The sequence below is a fragment of the Morchella importuna genome, assembly GCF_003444635.1.
Source record: "Morchella importuna strain M04M26 chromosome Unknown Morimp01GS006, whole genome shotgun sequence".
Classification (NCBI taxonomy): Eukaryota; Fungi; Ascomycota; class Pezizomycetes; order Pezizales; family Morchellaceae; genus Morchella; species Morchella importuna.
Window position 1 is genome coordinate 1084498 of NW_025763403.1, and position 20745 is coordinate 1105242.

Genomic DNA, 20745 nt, shown 5'->3' on the forward strand with positions numbered 1-20745 from the left:
CATGCATCAATCCATGCTCCAAATATCTCTACGATCAATGAGAAGTGTGTTATCTCTGGTCATAGCTAGTAAAAGGTGGTAGTGACATTCTCGTGACTTAATTTCGCCTCAAAGTTAACTTCCTTTAGCACTGGGAGGAAGTGGTGCAATAGGAGCAACCTCAGTATCCCCGAGTCAGCGGGTAGAGAGGCAGTAACTACACGAGCGAAGGGCATGTTAGTCTTTTCATGCGTATGGCTAACGGTAGAGGCTGGGAGTTCCTTGAGACTCAGATAGTAAGAATTGTCCCTAAATATCTCACTCCCCATGGCCACCACCGTGCACCGTGACTGCAGCCACAGACGCCAACCTCGATTGTATTCCTGGTATTCGTGGCAAAAAGTAAAGGATATAAACACCGATCCAACTTGGAAGGGGTCTCTAGGCATTCCGGAAGAGTAGGTGAGGGTAAAGGTAGATGTTGGGTTGTTTTGCGAATTGGCGAGGCCTTGAAGGATTTTGACACAATTCGGGACGCGCATTGCGGGTATTGCTTAGAAGTGCTCGAGTTGGCCAAAAGCAGGGAGAGTTAACCTACTAGTAGCGCCACAGCTTCCGCCTCTCGGGAGTCATAATCCCACTACAGAAGGTAGCACTGAAATAAAGTTTTACGCTTTCTTTCTTGTCAATTTTGGCTAAGAAACCCTGTTTTGAACACATCCAGTAATATATATTATGAAGTCCAACATGAGTAGCGATTTATAAGGTACCATAAATCAATAATAATAAAAAGTATCGTATCCCTAATCGAAATAACCGAAACAGAATATATGTCACAAGAGTACACGCAGAGATGTTAGGGCCTAGAGCTCCTTCCATATAAATTCCTCTTTTCTCAGACGTATCATAGGCCTCTCCCCGAATTCCATGCCCATGCCGAGGCCACTCGATAAAAATAATCACAACGCACCCTCAAGAAATCAATTTCATCTCCCTAAACCTAAGTTCCCTTAACTTCTGGTTTACAAAGGCCACCGCTTTCTCGAAAGTTTTCTTCCCACCCTTACAAGCCCCACTCTCCAAATGCTGGGTCATCCCGCTTAACGTTGTAAACGACTTCATAATCCCCTTACCTCCCACAGCAAGCCTTAGCGGGCAATGGTAACTCAGCGGCGCATGCGCTGCCGAGTTCATGTGCTGCCACAACGCGTGGGCGGTTTTAAATGTTCGAGTACTGCCCGCAGGACACATAGGGCATTTCTGGTCCCCTTCGACAAAAGCAAGGACCTCTATATCAATACTGAGGCCATCAACGGAATCTGGGGTAAGGACGCCGCCAGGGAAGTGGGGAACAACTGCCATGCTACCTCGTTGCGTGCTCGAGGCGTGCGTACCGCTCACACTAGAACTCGATGAAGTCACCTCACTTCCACAATCACCCTCACTATCACTGCTATCGTCATCGTCGTCGTCACTGTGTATCCGCCCCTCAAGTCCGGCCTGAAAAGTAATGATGCTCCCTGTGTCCTTCTCCTTGATGAGATGATCGAGCTTCTGTCTATTGATCCCAGAAATACACGCCCCGCTCTCAAGATGATGCAGCATTGCAGACGGCGCCATGAATGTCTTCTTGCACTCACTATCCGTAATGCATTTCAGCTCCTCGATCAACGGATTATGCTTTAACGAACTCATATGCTGCTTCAGCGCATACTCATCCTTGAAGGTGCGGTTGCACGGCCTACAGAAGAAGCCAAGCAGTGCCGTCGGCCTCTCGGCATGGACTTTATCACGAAGATGCTGGTCCAGCGACGATTCAGAAGAAAAGTCTCTGTCGCAGTTACAACAGTGAAACTGAGTTGCATCTGGGATTGCTTTTGTGGTAAGGAACCGGACCTGCCCGTGATAGTCGATTGTGTAGCAGTTGCGTTTGCTGGGTATGTGGTAGGCGTTTAGGTGACTGTCTAGAGCGCTCTGGTAGATAAAAAGTCGAGAGCAGGGTTTGCAGTAAGGCCACGGTGAGTGGTTGATAGAGGCTTGGCTGTGGTATTTAAGGGCCTGATTGGTGTTAAAGCTGGGTCTTTTGGGGCAGATGTAGCATTTGAATATCGACATGATCTTTGTTTGCGAGTAGAGAAGGCCTCCCACTCGGTAGATATATGATCTAGAGGCTCGTGGCTGTTTCAGCTACACCACTAGTAGATATCAGAGGTTTGGTTAGATCTGCGTATAGGATTCGGTTCTGAGCTGGAGTTATATACAACCGAAAGCCTTTCCTCACATCTTATATGAAGGGCATCTGCTTGGACCCTCAAAGTGCCAGCTGTGGGCTGATCTTACGATACAAACAAAAAAATCTTGTGCCGGGTAGATGCATTCCGCCCTGTAGGTGGATATTGGATGCCTAAATATGTTGCAAGAGGGAGTAGAGGGCGACCCCGTCAACCCTGTATACACCACTTCAGTCAATTCCTTCATTGGCTCCGGGAAGCAAACATTAAGGAGCCTCACCTTTAACTCTACTTTATCCCTTAAACTGTCGGAATTTTTACGGCTTTTTAGTGCTGTCGATCGCCCCAAGCAGGAAATCAGGACTCCCGGAAGAGGTTGATACAGGTCACAACGGTTCACGGCTAGATCTAGAGAGGTGCTAGTGATACCCAGAGCACAATTAGCAACAAATCAAATCTTGATGTAGTATACTGCTGCCCACCATGGCTAAACATTCGCACCTTGAAGACAGAGGAAGGGATAATTACCACCCGGATTAGGGTGTGCGCCAAGGCAGGGTCTTATCAGTCATTAGTAAATGGATTGTACTATATGCTGGCGGACACGACAACGGGGTCGGTAAAAGTAGAAGAACGCCAAATCTATCTCTTCACCACAAATCAATGATTTTTGAATTCAGCCACTGTACTTCTGTAGAGAATCAGTAGGAGAATCAAAGTACGGTCTGCGAATTAAATTAGGTTGTGTTGTTGAGAAAAAAGGATTTCAATTTTGTTAGGCAGGACAAAGTTTGTTACCCATACAAATTTGTTAAGGCCTAATTGAAATCCTCACGAGTCAGCACTCGCTCTGTCCTTATTAGGCTTAACCACTTCCCTAAAAGGGGCTGGTCAGCACCTGGAACTTTGTTACTTCTGCCAAGACTGGACCCGTTGTCGTGTCCGCCACCATATTAATGATATTGTATCAAGTTTGCGGAGTTGTAAGTGTTGTGGAGTGGAGGAAAGGTCTAGGATGTGTCTTGTCCAGTGTTGGTAACGACAGGGGGTATAATTCATCTTGGAGTCGGGTCATAAGTTTGATAGGACCGGGTCTCCGCATCAATGCCAAGAAAGACGATTCTAGTAGAAAAATATATATAGACTTCTCTCTAGCCTCCTTCCCAGACACATTCGGTGGCGGTTGAGTCCGACTGGTGCGGACAACAATAAATTACTACCACACCAAAAGTAGGGGATGACAACGAGACTACGTGTAACTTTTCTTAGGTTTCTCATAGTTTACGACCTGATCATAATAGGTGCGTGTAAAGTCCTTGATATCTATACTACATATCTAAAGGATACGTATGTAGATAACCCTAGTAAATCGGGGGTCCTAAACGGTCTTGGTCGTTCCGGGCGGCCCGCATTTTTCTAAAAACCTATACCTGTGCATGCGTATGCGCAAGGGATCCTCGAACAGGACACAGCTTGCGTTCCATAAAGTTCTTAGAGTATAGGTACCTTTGAAGTTCCTCGCTTCTCAAGAATTCTATTTATTATCTCCAACATTCATCCGTTCCAGGACTTGTCTTACTCCAAGATTTTCATTGTCAAGTCCCTTCATCTTAAACACCTGGTTGAGATAAAAACAATCTTTTCATCTCTAAAAGATGCATAAAGATTTATTTTTTATCGGGCATCAATTGATCTCGATCCTTCGGCTTTTCTGGGAGTAGTTGGGCCAACCATTTCGCTGATAAGACATCAAAGCTCAAAGAGTTCAAAGATAAACTGGATGTCTCTTATCTTCCTAGGAGTAGTTGGGCAAACCATCTCCTGATCAAACATCAGAGCTCGAAGAGCTCCAAGATAACTAGAGGTAATTCTAATTGATTCTTAATAATCCCGTTGTCTGGCAGGCTTGTACATTCTTTGCATCTTGTTTATCAAAGAGAATGCAGTCTTTGGGTTGGTCTTTCATCTCACAGTGAAAATGATGTAGCTAATCCAAGAATTGGTCATTTTAGCAATCTGTGAAACCAACTATCGCTGTTGGTCCTGTCTGTGGTGACAGTCGCTCTATAACAAAAGGGCGGGACACTTTACTCGAAAAGTGCCAGATGGAGGTAAACCCTGCTGGGGAAGTGCCAGAAAGAATTAGGTCTTGCTCCGTGGTTGAGATGGGGGGGTTCAAGTGTTGCTAGGATATTTCATCTCTGTTGTTTAGAGATTTAGCCACAAAAAGGCAGTGGGTGAGACAGTAAGTTTTAAAACCATGAAGACTTAAATAAGATTTGTTAACGGAAACGTGGCTGGGTGGTTAGCAACGACTGTCTCATCTTGCTCTGCAGTTTCGTTTTCCTAGGCAACAATATAGTACTGGGTTCAAAGCCTCCTCATATTGGACACCGTTATTTCCTTAGTTTGTTTGAGGTATCGGAAATCGAGATCCTAAGATACAGGATATACGCCAGAGTTACGCTCACGAGGCATGTACTGTTGGGTTCGATGGACAGGCTTTATGGTTTGCTGGACCACAGCCAGTTAGCCAGCCCTGACTCAACTGTAAGTTAACCATGGTCAATCCTGCTCTATTCTGCACATCAATAACTGACATCTGCAACCCTACAGTAAAGTGACCAGGATTCCCCCCCAGAACTCGGTGAGGTGCGAACAGCCACCCCCCAGACCCCCAAAAGATCCACTTGCCCTCCCAAGCTGTGGCCTGAGTGATCGATGATGATATTATCGATGTACTAGAGCAGTCTCCCGAAGATAAGACACCCACGCCAAGAGCACGGTCACCACATCAGGACGACCGGGTCCTGGTAGGAAAAATAAAAAGAAACAAGAACGAGCCCGTAGAGAAACGGGCATGCAAGCTATGTGGAGTAGTGCTATCGTACTCCACTTCATTGAAATGGCATTATGCTCAACATTTGTCGAGCCATCAATATCTGACTCCCTCACGGGTCTCGCTCGTGGGGCGGGGCCGCACTGGAAAACCTCTATCCCGCTCCCAGAACTGCCCGCTATTATCGAACAGACCAGCGACGGTCCTGGTCCACGAAAGCTTAAACGAAGAGGGCCGAAATTTCACCAAGTTCTCTGTTTGAGTAGTTGGGGGGGTATTGAAATCAAGGATATATCCTTGGGTGGAAGTAAAGTCAATAAGGCGCAACCAGTCTTTGGACTTTCAAAAGATCTGGTTGCCCTCTCGGTGGTGTAAGAGAATATTGAAGTCAAGGATTATTCTTTTGGTGGCAGAAGTACTCCACAAGATACAGTCACTCGGTCTTTGGGCGTTCAAAAGATCTTGTTACCCCCACAACTGCCTCGGCAAGAGGTATTGAAGTCAAGGATGATCCTGTGGGGATGCAGTGCTCGACAAGGTACAGTCGCCCAGTCTTTGGACTTTCAAAAGATCTGGTTGCTCTCCCAAGTCCCAAATGCTTTCGAAATGGGGCATTGAAGTCAAGGATTATCCTGCGGGTGGACGCAATGATCGACAAGATAAAGCCATCTGGTCTTTGCATTTCCCAAGGGTCTGACTCTTCTCCCAGGTCTTTTGAGAGGAGGGTAATGAAGGTAATATATTTTCTTTTCTTAATTATCAACTTTATGTTGATATCGTATGTGGGTGAAAACAGAACTTCTAAGAAGACCATTCAGCTGATATATCCATTTGTCTAGGATACTGTATCCTTTGATCAGGGTCGTTGTTCATCCAGGCCTGCCTATAATCTAGAACACCCAGGAAAATGGCATCGTCGTCCCAATATGCCGGACCACTGAAGATCCCCCTCAATGCCTATCGAGGCCTTGGCCAGAAGACAGCATTACCTCACACATACGAAGAAATCCTTCGATGGGCCCTTAATCCCCAGAAAAGATACCGAAGGAGTCATCCTTTTGATCATAGGATTAATTCCCATGATGCAACACTCACCAGAAGGACTTCATGATACAGAATCACTACACATTGAGTAGTTTGTAATTGGCAAAGCTCTTGTGGATTGTGGAGCTCCTCCAGCAGACCCTATTTGATATCTTTGAGATTTCTCCTTATCTTCGGGAGCGTACACATGCCTTCGTACGAACATGGCCAAAATAGCACGATTAAGTATCGCTGCATATGGAGCTAGCTGCAATTGGCGAAGCCACTGTGGATTCGGCAGCTCCTCTAATGTTCCTCATTCATTGCTCCGCAAATACCTCCTTATATTCAGGAGAGTATAGTTGGCGAAGCTACTGTGGATTCTGCAGTTCCTCTAGTAACTCGTATTCAACTCTCGCCGAACTTATCCATTGAGAGGGTGTAATTGGCGAAGCTCCTGTGGATTTTGGAGCGGGAAGGAAAAGAAACATTGTTTCTGTGGGTGTGACAGCTGCAGAAACGATATTAGGCCTGTCTCTTTTAGTATGGATTTGTATACTATTCTTGCAGTATATTATAAAATAATAATATTAATATCAATATCAGTATCGAATTTTTCTCATCTCTCAGCTTACTGTAAGGCTCAGTCATAGGTATAATTGTATGTCCTACGTCGATAAGAAAAGTGATTCTCGGTGCGTTTAAGTAGCGTGAAGGGCCCAGTGCCCATGCTCATGTATTTGAGGCCTACTCGACCGGTCAGCGACAATTCCAAATTTCTCTCTTGTTCTGAGGGTACGCAGATCACTAAAGCTTATAAACTCGCTGCTAATTCTGTAAACCCATGGTCAGTAAGAAAATAAATCCCCAGCGTGATATCACCGCTAACAGGAACATCTAAAACCTAAAATTCCCTATCAGATAGGGCTACAAGGTGCCCTGGAAGTGTTAGTCTTGGGCGGATAACGAGCTTGGGTAAAATGACTGGTAGGAGTTCTTACACACCATTTCTGCTGAAGTGAACTATTATAGTAAAGAGGCGTAGAAGAAAAGATATATATAGAGAGAGAGATAGGGTGAAAAAGAAGGAATAAAAGCGGACTCATCTCAATGAGGGATAAAAAAGAATGGAAACGAAGGATTTTATCACAGTAACTAAACACCAAGAGCTTCAGAAGGATTTCAGTGGGTGCTGAAAACACTTACTGATGCTGAAGCTCCTGGAAGCGTATACTGCTGATGGAAGTTGTTAAAGTGGGGTGTGTTGATTGATGGATTGGTTTTGTAAATCTGGTTGTATGGGAAGAAGACGGGAGGGAGAAGATGGTGTGCTGATTCATACGTATCTTGAAAAACAACCAGACTTACGTATATGCAGTCTGAATGTAGTTCTGATGACGGGAAGAGCCGTGGAGTACCCCACCTACAGATGCAACTTAGGCGATACTCTATCAGCATCGAATACAGCCAGATCAAGTCAAAACATAAACTACTGAATCACACGCTATTTCTAAGCATGTGGTTAAAGTGGATTCAAATCGAGTTTGTGTGAGCATTATTATAGCAGGACACCTCCTGAGAGAGGGTATTCTAGTATCGACTAGTACGTCTACAGAGGAACGATGTCCGACTGAGTTTGGGTTATCAGATTCGTCCAGCTACTAATCGATACTAAATGCTCTCAAGTCTATGTAGCTTACACGATTATCTATGCTAGTTCGGTTAAATGAGTGGCTCGAGACCTAATCCCGTCCTAATTGTCTCATCTTACTTTTCCAGGCTTCAGGTCTCGCCTCGAGTATTTTGCAAAATGTCCCAAACTTATTATATCTCATTCGTTACCCACCGCCACCACATCGGCACGCCTGAAGTATCGGGAGATAAACATCCTAATTAGGGAATCGGGTCAAAAACTGTACCCCCTGGTGGGGGAGTGGCTTGGTTTCTCCCTAGGCCTTGAGCCTGATATAGGGGCGCTGGGGATGTCTTCATTCCTTTTCAAGTAGCCCGAACAAACTTTGAACCACCATATATGTCGAACTGAACCAGCTCGAACCACGTTTCATTCCTACATAGTCCCCAATAACCGCTGTTTCGTTGGAAAAATAATATCAATACTGCTATAACCCGTGATATATTCGCTTGGATCAGCATGCGTCAAGCAGCTATCACGACGTTTGGGCAACCGGGTTAGAATATTTTTCGTTTCTGGGATCTGTCGTTAGTTTCTTGTCGACTAAACGAGTGATATTACATGATCCACATTACATGTATGTGCTCTTCTACGTCTCACCTAAATGTCCCACGACACGCAGTAAGTCCCCCCCCTCTCTTTTTTCTCCTAAAGATTACGAGTGCTAGTAGACGCAGTATACTTGCCATAGGTGCAAAAAGAAGAAGAAATACCGAGCAACAAAAGACTTACGCGATTAGTATCATCCCTCAAGAGCGTCGCTACCATGTTGGGCATTCTTAATCAATGCTTCCACCCCAGGTTGAACCGGTGGTGTCATGCAACGTAGCAGAGGCTGTTACCCCTCGGCCACGCCACGGTGCTGTGTAGGTGGCTCGGGTTGTATATAACCCGCTGGGTAACTCTGAGCCAGTGCGACCAAGGGGGCTCGAAGCAACTCTGAATTTTTGGGAGTACAACATGCACTTCCCTCGAGGTGCCTCGCTCTCGCTGATCTCTCTCTCTGTCTGCCATGCCTCGAGGAACCTCGAGGATGATAAAGACGACAAAGACTCGACCGGGAGTGATTCGATCCGGGAGAGCAAAAAGCAGTACTTTTTTCTTGAAGATAAAAATCCGATTCCACCGTCCACCTCATATCAATCGAGCATATCAACTGTATACTTTCTTTAGTAGCCAAGAAACCATCATTGGAAGTCCTCGGGCAAGGACATACGGACGCTCGTTCCCATAAACTACATCTTATATACAATCGATCATCATCATCACCGCTCCAGTACGAGACCTACCACCCCCGCGTACACGCCATCCCCTACCAAGGCCGAGTGATATTGCAAGACGCAGGTCACACAGACGCCATGACATCACCGACTCTGCATGCATAAAGATATCCAACTCCAACAACATCACCATCTTCTCCACCTCTTCTCCACCTTCTCCACTCCACTCCACTTCAATCCCCTCACCACCCACCGCAACAATGTCCCACCGCGACGATGACCACAAAGAGCCGGACCTCGTCTCTCTGCTGTCCGGCGACCAGCGCGCAGAGCTCACCCTCCTCATAGCCACCGCAACAGAGCGCATGCGTCGTAACATCACCGAGATATTCGACGCCCCAGCACCAGCACCAGCACCACAGCCAACTCCCCCAGCGGCAGCCAAAGACCCAGCTGCAGAGGAAGAAAAAGGGGGAGCCAAAGACACTGCTGCTGAGAAGGAGCCCCACAAAAAAAGCATCCGCCTGCAGGAGCTCCAGAAGACCGCTCTCACCTCCTTCGACGCCTGGTCTTCCGCCGTTCTGCAGCGCATCAGCGAAGCCGTCCACTCCGACGTCACGCCCACCGAACAGACCCGCCTCCTGCGGCGAGCATCAACAATAGCTTCCGAGTCGCCAGCGCCCGCAGTACCAGAGATCTATGCACCCATCCCCACGCCGCTCACGTCGAGCCTTCCACCCGACTACCCACCCATGGTGCTCCACGCACTACTCCTTCTCCTCCTCTCCCTCGAGCGCTACGATGCCCGCTCGCGCGTCCTTCTCCTCATCACCGCCTCCTCCCTCCACGTCCCCGCCCACCACCTCATCACGCAAGAAACCCAGACCGCCCACGTCCTCGTCAAAGCCGCGCAGATGTCCGGCGACGAAGAGTCCAAAGCCCGCTCCGACGCCTCCAAGTCCAGCAAATGGTGGAAGGTCGGCCTCGCCTCCGTCGCTGGCGCTGTAGCCATCGGTGTGACCGGCGGGCTCGCCGCGCCCCTCGTCGCCGCGGGCGTCGGCAGCGTCCTGGGCGGTATCGGCCTCGGCGGCACCGTCGCCGCAGGCTATCTAGGCGCTATGGCATCGAGCGGCGCCATCGTGGGCACGCTGTTTGGCGCGTATGGCGGGAAGATGACGGGCGAGATGATGGAGCGCTACGCGGCGGCCGTGAAGGACTTTGCCTTCATCCCCGTGCAGACACGCGCCGAGCGGCTGCGCGTCACAATCGCCATCTCGGGGTGGCTCACGGGGCCGGAGGACGTCACTGCGCCGTGGGGGTGCCTCAACGGCAACGCGGACGTGTATGCGCTCCGCTGGGAGCTGGATGCGCTGCTGGACTTGGGGTCGGCGCTGCAGACGATCCTCAAGTCGTATGCGTGGGGCTATGTCAAGTCCGAGATCATCAAGCGCACGGTGTTTGCGGCGCTCTGGGGAGCTGTCATGTGGCCGGTGGCGTTGCTGAAGATTGCCCGCGTCGTCGATAATCCGTTCTCGATTGCGAAGCGCCGCAGCGAGAAGGCGGGACGGGTGCTCGCGGATGCGATCGTGAACCGCGCGCAGGGGGAGCGGCCGGTGACGCTGGTGGGATACTCGCTGGGCGCGCGCGTGATCTATAGTTGTCTGCTGAGCCTGGCGGAGCGCGGCATGTTTGGGCTGGTGGAGAATGTGGTGGTTATGGGGGCGCCGGTGCCGGCGGATGCGGACGAGTGGCGGCGGATTAGGAGTGTGGTGGCGGGGAGGTGTGTGAATGTGTATTCGGAGAGCGACTATATCCTGGCGTTTCTGTACCGCACGAGCAGTATCCAGCTTGGTGTGGCGGGGCTGCAGAGGATTGGGGTGAGCGGGGTGGAGAATGTTAATATGGGGCATGTGGTGGAGGGACACTTGAGGTATCGGTATGTGACGGGGATGGTGCTGAAGGATATCCTAGGGGAGGATGTGGAGAGGGAGGTGGTGGAGAAGGAGGAGAGGGAGTTGAAGTTGGTGATGAGGCGTGAGGAGGAGAGGGAGAAGGGGGAAGGGGGGAAGGGGCAGGAGGAGGCGGAGGGCGAGATTGACAGTGTGGTGGACAAGGCGGAGAAGGAGCTGGAGGAGAGGAGGAGGAAGAGGACGGCACTGGAGGAGGAGAGGAAGCAGGCGATGGGGGAGTAATTGATACCTTGCAATTGTAGTTTAGCCTTGCTGTTTGTTTAGTCTTTGTGTGCAAGCCGGGAATTGTGGTTATGGGAATGGGGTAGCTATAGATACATGCAGTTACGAATACACGAGGGTGTTTGAGACACCACTTCTTCTTACGAGCTTTTTGTGCCATGAAGTGTTCTTGTGCGGAATGTAGATCTTACTTATATCTCACAAGAGTGTGGCCAGTGAGAACTTGAAGTACGTTCGTGGTGGATTGTGACTATAGGGTTAAGTTTCACCCTAGCTCACTTTTTCCACTCTCTCCCTTAAGTATTACTTCCCGGCCTTTAACAGTTGTGCGAGCGAGTGTAGTCTAGTGGTAGACTCCTCGTCTTGCTACACCGCGTGGGTTGAGCCACCTGACCACCCAGAGAAATCCGGGCCCGGAGACGTCCGCAGGTCGTGGGTTCAACTCCGGGGGTGGGAGTGATGCTTTAGAGGCCTGGGGAGTGCGGCAACGGGGAGCAAAGTTCAATATCGCGAATTTGAACCTGTAAACCGTGAGGGACGCATGGTAGCAGCATCACTTTTTGTGTATTTATTGTCCGTTTTTGGTTTCTTTGGAGAGTCATGAGGAGGGCCTTAGTGGGGTATGTGTGATATCGATTAATTAATTGCAGATTGAACTATCTTAGCTTATCGCTCACTATTTGGCTAATCGGTCTCCAGGGCCGGATGTAGGATTAGGCCAATTTAGCGAAACTCTTCCAGGCAAATGTATTCTTTTATAGTATAGTAGATGTTGCGTGGTGTGGCCGGTGGTGTGATGAATCGCATCATAGGTTATCACTCGCGCTAATTTTTTCGTGTGCATTGTTGTTGCACCACCAAGAACACCAGAAATTCAACTTCAATCTCTCCCCCCACGACACGATTTGCGCTCCGTAATCGATCTAGATCAGTCTTGGGTTCTGGATGCAGGCAAGGACTCGAGCCGGTGTGGTCATTTAGGGCGTTCTTTCTAGTCTACATGGGGGGGGGGGGGGGATTACATTGCTGAGAGTCGGTAGTATCTCGTGTGTAGTGTATGCTCGTGCTTCAGTCTAGGGAGGCAGAAAATGACTGATGCCATGTACGTCTACAAAGTCGGTCGTACCTTATGAGAGAACAGAGTTGGCAAGCAACTACTTCATTATGGGCATGGCGATCCAGAGGTTGGAGGGTGTTATGGGAGGGAAGCTCCGGGTCGTCTTCTACAGGCGGGATAAATAGGCCCAGTTGACGGATCTTCTGTAGTACGTGAAAACGCAACGCCCGTGGGTGGACATTGCGTTGTCCAATACACCCGTTCGAGATGATACTTTTCGCTGACGTTAAAAGGTCTGTCCGTAAAGTGCCCCCCCCCCCCCCCCGGGAGACGCGTGGGGAAAATGAAGGGCAAAAGGTGAAGAACTTGCATGGTTTCCCTTTGTATGGGGAGGTCCAACTGTGTAATGACCGACCGGCACGTGTTGGCCAGATAGATGCTTGTGGGTGAAGCATCTGAACGGCCTGTCCTAGGGGGGGGGGGGGGCTCTGTGTACCTGCTGAGCCGTTTATATACGACCCGGGCCACATTGACAGCACCGTGGCGTGGCCGAGGGGTAACAGCCTCTGCTACGTTGCATGACACCACTGGTTCGATCCGGGGTGGAAGCATTGATTAAGAATGCCCAACATGGTAGCGACGCTCTTGAGGGATGATACTAATCGCGTAAGTCTTTTGTCACTCAGTATTTCTTCTTTTTCTTCTTTTTTTTTGCTGCCCTTCCGCATGCAAATTCCTACTGCTGATGAATGAATGGTTCATAGGGTATAGAATGGGGGGAGGATTTGTGCGTCGTCCCGCCGCGTATCCGGGGGTGAATCCTGGGGACTAGCGCTAGAGTGCAGTCACGGAATATCACTCGCCCGATAGCCAAGGAGCTAAGTAACGAGCAGGGACCTCGAGAAAGAAGCTCCCTTACACCGAAAAAATCTTCTCTTTTACAGTACATGTGAGAAGCCCGCGATAAATAACCCCACAACACTGACACGTAGAAGATAAAGAATGCTCTAAACGTCTATTCATATCCGAGTGACACACCATGACCCACATCTCAACCCACACATACACACACAGCACTTCTAGCTACATAGGGAGTGTCCAAACCAAACCACAGTTCCATACCTACATGTAACTAGCTACATACACATACATACATACACAAATTAAAAAGAAAAAAATAGAAAAATGAGAGTGGTATCCTATCTAAAAAAAAAAAAAAAAAAAAGCCACCACAAGTTACATATGCCCCATAACACCCCACCCCCCCCCCCCCCCCGCGGGCGGAAATCCCATCCCTTGCTCGCAAGAAGCAAGAAGCAAACCACATGTATGTAGCCCAAGACAAAGCTCAAAAACAGAGCTCAAAAAAAGGGTAAAAAGCAAAAAAGTAAAAAGCAAAATAAAATAAAAAAAACATAAAAAAAAGGTGTAAAGACGACGCCCCCCAATGCAAAAAAACGCACACACACACACACACACACTCACTCACTCACACGCACCAGCAAACTAGAGTTTCGCCGCCCCCCGCCTCGCCATCAGCGCCGTGCCGACCTTGCTATCGTTCCTCCGCCCCAGCACGCCCGAGATCCAATCGCCAATCTCGACAATCTTCTGCAGATCCACATTCGTGCTCACGCCTGTGCCCTCGAGACTACATCCACACACACCTTCATCAGCTCTCATCCACTACACACACAAACTCAGAAAGGAGGGGAGGAGAAGGAGAAGAAGAAGAAGGGAAAAACATACAAATACACCAAATCCTCCGTCGCCACATTCCCCGTGGCGCCCTTCGAATACGGACACCCGCCCAGCCCCGCAACACTGCTATCAAACGTCCTGATCCCCGCCTCGAGCGCAACCAGGCAGTTCACAATCGCCTGCCCATACGTATCGTGGAAATGCGCCGCCAGCTTCTCGGCCGGCAGCTTGCGGTCCTTGATCAGATAGTTCACCAGCGTCCCGATCGTTCCTATATTTCACCACCCACTCCTCATTAGCCCCCCATTTTCCCCATTGTTTTTTTGTTTTTTGTTTTGTTCGCACAGGGAGGAAAAAAACCTACCGGGAGTGCCAACACCATTCGTATCCCCCAACGACACCTCATAGCACCCCATCTTTAGCAGGGCCTCGACCACATCCGCCACCTTTGCCGGCGGCGTCGGCCCGTCGTAGGGGCACTCGATGATCATGCTGACGTATCCGCGGACGGGGATGCCCTGTTCGCGCGCGCGCTCGACGACGGGGCGGAAGCGCCCGAGCGACTCGGCGATTGTGCAGTTGATGTTCTGCTTTGAGAAGCCCTCGGAGGCGGAGGCGAAGATTGCAATCTCGGAGGTGTGTTGTTGTTGGTTGGTGGTGGTGGGGATGGGGGCCGGGGTGGAGAGGTACGAGGTGAGCCCTGTCATGTTGGGCGTGAGGTAGCTGTAGGTTACGGGGACGGGCGCGGTGGGCGGGTGGCGGTTCAGGTGGGTGTGGATTTGGGGGGTGTCGGCCATTTGGGGGACCCATTTTGGGCTGGGGGTGGTTAGCGAGTGAGTTCTTGTGAAGAAGGATACCAGTATGGGCTGTGGATGTGTGTTGTGGTGCGGAAAGAGTACTTCGGCATATCCGCCCAAACACTCTTTCCACACAACAACACCTCTCCCTCTCTCCACTCTCTCCCCGCGAACCCATAGAATAAAAATAAAAAGAACATACCTCACAAACGACCCCGCCTCAATATGCCTCAACCCGGCACCACTCAGCCTCTCAATGAGCTCAATCTTCGTCTCCGTCGACACGATCCCCTGCTCATTCTGCAACCCATCCCTCGCGCCCACCTCCACAATCTTGACCGAGCCCCTCGCCGGCACCTTCCTCACTGCCATCTCGTCGCCCTCCTTCTCGTCGGCGCCAACAGCCGTTGTGGACGTCGAGGCCGAGCTTACGCCGGGAGACACGCTCTTGAAGCGGCAATGAGTGTTCGCACGGAACCCGACCGCGGGCTGGCCGTGTAGTTGCTGCTTGGCGAGGTGGCTGTTGGTACTACTGTTGTTGGCGGTGATGGTGCTGCCAATGCTGCTGGTGCTGCCGGTGGTGCTGCCGGTGGTGCTGCCGGTGGTGCTGCCGGTGGTGCTGCTGTTGCTGGGGATGCGCGGCTTGAAGCGGAAGAAGGAGGAGAAGCTCGAGAGGCTCGAGTAGCCGCGGGCGTAATATACGCCCAGCGGCCGGCTGAGAACGACGCTGTTCATTTTACGGGTGGGGGTTGCGGTGGGGGGGTGCTGGTTGCCGGCGTCGGGGTTTGGAGCTTGGTTGGGGGTGTCTGCTGGAGTGGTGGGTCTTTGTTAGCGGTTGTTTATTTGGTCATGCAGGGGCTTTGTCTGTTCTGGAGTAGCTATAGTAGGGTCTGACAGGTAGATATATTGTTGTAGAGTGCTCTGGAAGGCGAGAGAATGGGATGGAGTGCTTACCTTTGCCTGTGCCTCTGCTTGTGCCTGTGCTTGTATTTGTGCCTGTATTTGTGTCTGTTGGAGGTGTGAATACAGACGTCGCTGTCGGCCGAGGACGGAGGTTCGTCTTCTTTGCCTTTGGTGTCGTTGCAGCTGTCGCGGTTGTCGTCGGCGTTGACGTTACAGGGTCCGTTGCCGTGCTCTTTGGGGCGTTAGTCCAGAAGCGGAGCCGCGGCCTGTGGGGGAGACCCAAACACATGATTGCAGCAGGGTAAAGGATTATATGTATCTATCTATATGTATGGGGAGGGATATCGATATAGGATACAGGATCTAGGAAGAAGTACGAGGCAGGACGACGGGGAAGGCGAAGAAGATAAAGACACCGCGGGGGAGGATCTGGATCTGGGGGGGGAAGGTGCACTCACGGCACTGCTACAAGTACTAATACTGCTACGGCTGCTGTTGCGGCTGCTGCTGCCACCGAGTACGGGGGGGGACCTCGATCTCGACAGCCTCACACGCGAAACAAGCAGCGATGAGTGCCAGAGCGGAGGAGGACGACGAGGAGGAGGAGGGTGCAGCAGTCGGGCTTTTGAAGGTTTACTCGGGTCCAGCATCGCACTCTTCTATCTCTGGACGTAACTCGCTCGCTCGCTCACTGAGTCGACTAGTAAGAAGTGAGAAGGAGTAATAATAGAAGAAAAAAACAGGATCGATGGAGAATGGAAGCCGAAGAGAAGCGAGGTCTAACTACGGGGGAACTTGGTGGGGGGGTTTCTTTCTCTTTCTCACTCTTTTTTTTTTTTTTTTCAGCTGTCACGACAGCCAGCCCGCCCGACCGAGGAGGGACAGGCGAGTTTGTAATCGCGAGGGGCCGCGGGAGTGGGGGGATTGTTACAAACCCTGTGCAGCAGTGCTTTTCCAGGGACGAGAGAGTGAGGCAGTGAGTGAGTGAGTGAGTGAGTGAGTGATAGCAATGACTTCATTCTTCTCCTGCTACCCTGGAGCCTTGGCTTGCAGCAAAATGTGGGGGAGATTTAAGGCCTGATGGGGGAAGCGGAGGGAAGGGAAGGAAGGAAGGAAGGAAGGAAGGAACCGCCAACCCGGATGATCTCCACTGCTAGATCGGGACCCTTTCTTGCCTGGCCCGGGAAGCTGAGGTTGCGCGATGCAAGGTGCATATCATCCATCATCATCAGGGTGCTGTGGGTAATAATAGATCATCTTGGGATGATATCGCTTTAATTAATCCTGTGTGCATATGTAGAACGACATTCTGGAACACCATGCAGACTCGACTTGTAGAATACACTGCAGAAACCAAGAAAGAAGGCTTCCTTTCCCTCTGAACATCTCATCTCATGCCACCATCAAAGCGACCGAGACTGAGACCTGATGAAGTGTCGATTCAGTCATTCCCCAGCACCTCTCTCTCTCTTTCTCTCTTCTCTGGGGTTGGCGTTATCCTTTTATTCGAAGCGGAGTCTTATCGATTGCTGGCTGACCGAGTGGGTTAGGGTTACATACATACCTTGACATCCCACATCCCACCATGCACTGACATCCAGGGAACCCCGCGCCAACCCAAGAACTCGTTTCAAAATCTCCCTGTTTAAATACTCATTCTCATTCTCACGGTGGATTTAACGGCCCACACAGACGATATTTCCGCCGGCGCCCCCCAGAACCGAATCACTAATATTCCTGGCAGACGCATCTCGATTCTGCCGGCTATCAATCGCACGAGTACGAGCTTAGCTTATTCCCGGGAATTTTCTGACAGTCTCAAAGCCAAAGGTCGGACATCGGACTTTATACACCACCACCACCACCAAACCACCCTCTCCCCTGAATATCTTTCCCCACAGGGATATCAACCTCCATAATGACTTCTCCGGACGCCCCAGCCGATACCGCTCCCACTTCCACAGCAGATATCCCCGATACCGCCGTCGCCGCCCCCGCGCCGAAGCAGCCCCGAAAGCGCTTCGTCGGCAAACGAACCGCCACCGAGCTACAAACCCAGAAGGCCACCAGCACAAGCACAGGCATTGAAGAAGGAGATGCCCTCCAACGTACGTCCCCCCTTCCCCTCTTCCTCCCTCCCCCACCGGGCCCCTCTCGGCCGTACTCCCCCAAACCCCACTTCCATCCGGTCCGTACCCCAAACCACACCCCACTAACCCCTCCCCCCACAGTCTCCTCCAAACCCCGCCGCACCGGCGGCCGCGCAATAAACCAGATCCCCCCCGAAATCCTCCACGATGAGGCCCTAAACGCCGCCATCACGCTCCTACCGGCCAACTACAACTTCGAAATCCACAAGACCATCCACCACATCCGCAAGACCTCGGCGACGCGGGTAGCCCTGCAGATGCCCGAGGGCCTCCTCCTCTTCGCCTGCACCCTCGCCGACATCATCGAGACCTTCTGCCCTGGCGTGGAAACCCTCATCATGGGCGACGTCACATACGGCGCATGCTGCATCGACGACTACACCGCCCGCGCCCTCGGCTGCGACCTCCTCGTCCACTACGCACACTCGTGCCTGATCCCCGTGGACGTGACTGAGATCAAGACGCTGTACATCTTTGTCACTATCGGCATCGATGTCACGCATCTCGTGGACACGATAGAGCGCAACTTTGCCGCGCCGAAGCATCTGGCCCTCGTAGGGACGATTCAATTCAACGCCGCCATCCACGCCGCGCGACAACCGCTAGAGGCAGCGGGATACACACTAACAGTCCCCCAGATCATGCCACTATCAAAAGGCGAGATCCTGGGCTGCACCAGCCCCCAAATAAACACCAAGGAGGTCGACGCACTCATCTACGTCGGCGACGGGCGCTTCCACCTTGAGTCCGCCATGATCCAGAACCCGACGCTATCCAGCCACCGGTACGACCCGTACTCCCGCCGCTTCACCGTCGAGAACTACAACCACGACGAGCTGTACAGTTTGCGACGGGCTGCAATCGCCACGGCGCAGAAGGCGCGGAAATATGGGCTGATCCTCGGGACGCTGGGGCGGCAGGGAAACGCACATACAGTGGAAAGGTTGGAGGAGCGGTTACGGGTGCTGGGGATCCCATATGTGGTTGTGTTGCTGTCCGAGATCTTTCCGGGGAAGCTGGGGATGATGAAGGATGTGGAGGCGTGGGTACAGGTGGCCTGTCCGAGGTTGAGCATTGATTGGGGGTATGCGTTTGAGCGGCCATTGCTGAGTCCGTATGAGGCAACAATTGCGCTGGGACTGAGGGAGGAGCAGTGGGGTGTGGGCGGGGAGGGGTATAAGATGGACTTTTATGCGAAAGAGGGATTGGGGAGGACGAAGAAGGGGGAGGGGCTACCGGGGTTGGAGGTATAGAAGGGGGTATATAGAGGGAAGGAAATAAATAGGATATGTATATGGCAATTGTTTTCACTGAGTTGTGTGTTTGCTATTTTTCCGGTAACGGAATGCCACATCAAAACTATCGATAAAAATTCGAGGCTATGGTAAAGAAGTAGAGTTGTAAATCATAGTGTTCAACTTAACAGCTCTCAAGAAAAGAGACGCGAGTAAGTTATAAGTAGAGTGTATGCGTACCCATCCATATCCACATCCAACCAACAAGCCATTACCCCACTCAACAAGTAACAATCTTATCAAATCACAACTGTACACCCCACCCACCCTGTCAACATTGGTGTTGGCGGTTTCTTTGATACCAGGTCTATCGTCTAGAATGGACTGCTTACCTAGAGTTTGCTTGTTTTCATATCAGCCTTGACATTTTCAGGCTCTTGAAGTTGTAGTGTTCTGCTTGGTCTATTGGGTGGACCCCGTCTTTAGAGTTTTGCTCCTATCCGGATAGGAGGATGGAATGATTTCTCAGTTGCAGCGAGCTTAGCTTATAAGTCACCTAATCGCTGAAACATGTCCTATAAACACTTAAACCGATGATCTGTCCCACAGACCGTTTCCAGCTAATGAGGAGGATATATTGATGGGTGAGTGCTAGCTATTTGTGTCATGCATGAAATATCACTCGATGTGCCATGCCGAAAGGCCTGGGTAGGGTTAGGTTCGGTGGCGGGATGGCAGCAATTGAGATACACGGGTGGTCTACGGGGAAATCGGTTGGGATGTCTGGCACTCGGTGGAGCAGATATATTATACTGGTTGGGCAATTGCAGATAACAGCCGACTGGTGTTGTGGGTTTAGTGGGGGGCGTACAAGTATTACCAACTTGAAGCTAGCTTAAAAACGAGAGCCGACTTGCCCGGTCACAGCCAAAAGCACTAACGAAACCATTGTTGCCATGGGGTTGAATGGCCGACCGGTATAGAGCTCACGCTCTGTGGTCGTTCAACCCACCCTCGATTCGGACGTAGAAAGAGATGTAACAGCTTAGGTAGCTGCGAACTCTTTTTGCTGGCGGGATAAAATATTTTTCTTCTTCTCCCTTTTTGCCCCAATTACATAAAGGAGGATGACATTCTTCTTCTTAGATTGTAGGGATGGATCATGAGGTATCACTCGTTGAGATCTCCCAACCACCGAGAGCAGCAACTCGAGTTATCAAACTGTAGCCTACCGGACGCCTTCCCGTAAGCTATTGGGAGTGTTCTATTGTAATAGAGGATAATTTTCGAATAAACCAGGTTCCCATAAGCATACGGTACAGTGACAGAAACATGGATAAAACGACTACCGCAGTCATTGGCAATGCCGTACCACTGCTGTACCACTACCGTATACTTCGTTGAAATACGGAGATGAAGCGGCACATTCTCACAATACCGTACTGATGCGGTGTCAGATTTACCCCCAGTTCTAATACTGTAATTAATATAGATTCCTAAAAATCCAACGGGTGCCTAATACTAATTGGGTATCGCGAAGCCGTTTTTTTGGGACTATTTCTCGCGCTAGCAAGGTGTTTTCCCTATTGCAACGGATAGAAAATGGATAGAGTTCATGAACCAAATAACCCCCCCCCCCCCTTGGGGGGATCTATAAGAAACACATAGACACCCTTTTCTATTCGTTAGAACACCAAAACCCGATCTATCCGGCGATAGAACGCC

General features: G+C 50.6%; 5 protein-coding genes across 5 annotated transcripts; 3 read left to right on the forward strand and 2 right to left on the reverse strand.

The window, feature by feature from the left end:
* Window positions 1-951: 951 nt before the first annotated feature.
* LAJ45_03095 (uncharacterized protein) lies at window positions 952-2094 on the reverse strand (the record flags this gene model as incomplete). The annotated part of the gene is made up of 1 exon (XM_046112684.1): window positions 952-2094. The coding sequence occupies one exon, from the start codon at window positions 2092-2094 to the stop codon at window positions 952-954; it is 1143 nt and encodes a 380-aa protein (XP_045974173.1).
* Window positions 2095-5079: 2985 nt separating this feature from the next.
* On the forward strand, window positions 5080-5424 carry LAJ45_03096 (uncharacterized protein; the record flags this gene model as incomplete). The annotated part of the gene is made up of 1 exon (XM_046112685.1): window positions 5080-5424. The coding sequence occupies one exon, from the start codon at window positions 5080-5082 to the stop codon at window positions 5422-5424; it is 345 nt and encodes a 114-aa protein (XP_045974174.1).
* Window positions 5425-9245: 3821 nt separating this feature from the next.
* On the forward strand, window positions 9246-11177 carry LAJ45_03097 (uncharacterized protein; the record flags this gene model as incomplete). The annotated part of the gene is made up of 1 exon (XM_046112686.1): window positions 9246-11177. One exon carries the CDS (start codon window positions 9246-9248, stop codon window positions 11175-11177), a length of 1932 nt encoding a protein of 643 aa, XP_045974175.1.
* Window positions 11178-13740: 2563 nt separating this feature from the next.
* On the reverse strand, window positions 13741-16285 carry LAJ45_03098 (uncharacterized protein; the record flags this gene model as incomplete). Its single annotated transcript, XM_046112687.1, has 6 exons — window positions 13741-13885; window positions 13984-14206; window positions 14300-14751; window positions 14935-15538; window positions 15687-15867; window positions 16094-16285. 6 exons carry the CDS (start codon window positions 16283-16285, stop codon window positions 13741-13743), a joined length of 1797 nt encoding a protein of 598 aa, XP_045974176.1.
* A 1268-nt stretch (window positions 16286-17553) lies between these two features.
* LAJ45_03099 (uncharacterized protein) lies at window positions 17554-19038 on the forward strand (the record flags this gene model as incomplete). Its single annotated transcript, XM_046112688.1, has 2 exons — window positions 17554-17743; window positions 17867-19038. 2 exons carry the CDS (start codon window positions 17554-17556, stop codon window positions 19036-19038), a joined length of 1362 nt encoding a protein of 453 aa, XP_045974177.1.
* Between the last annotated feature and the right edge of the window lie 1707 nt (window positions 19039-20745).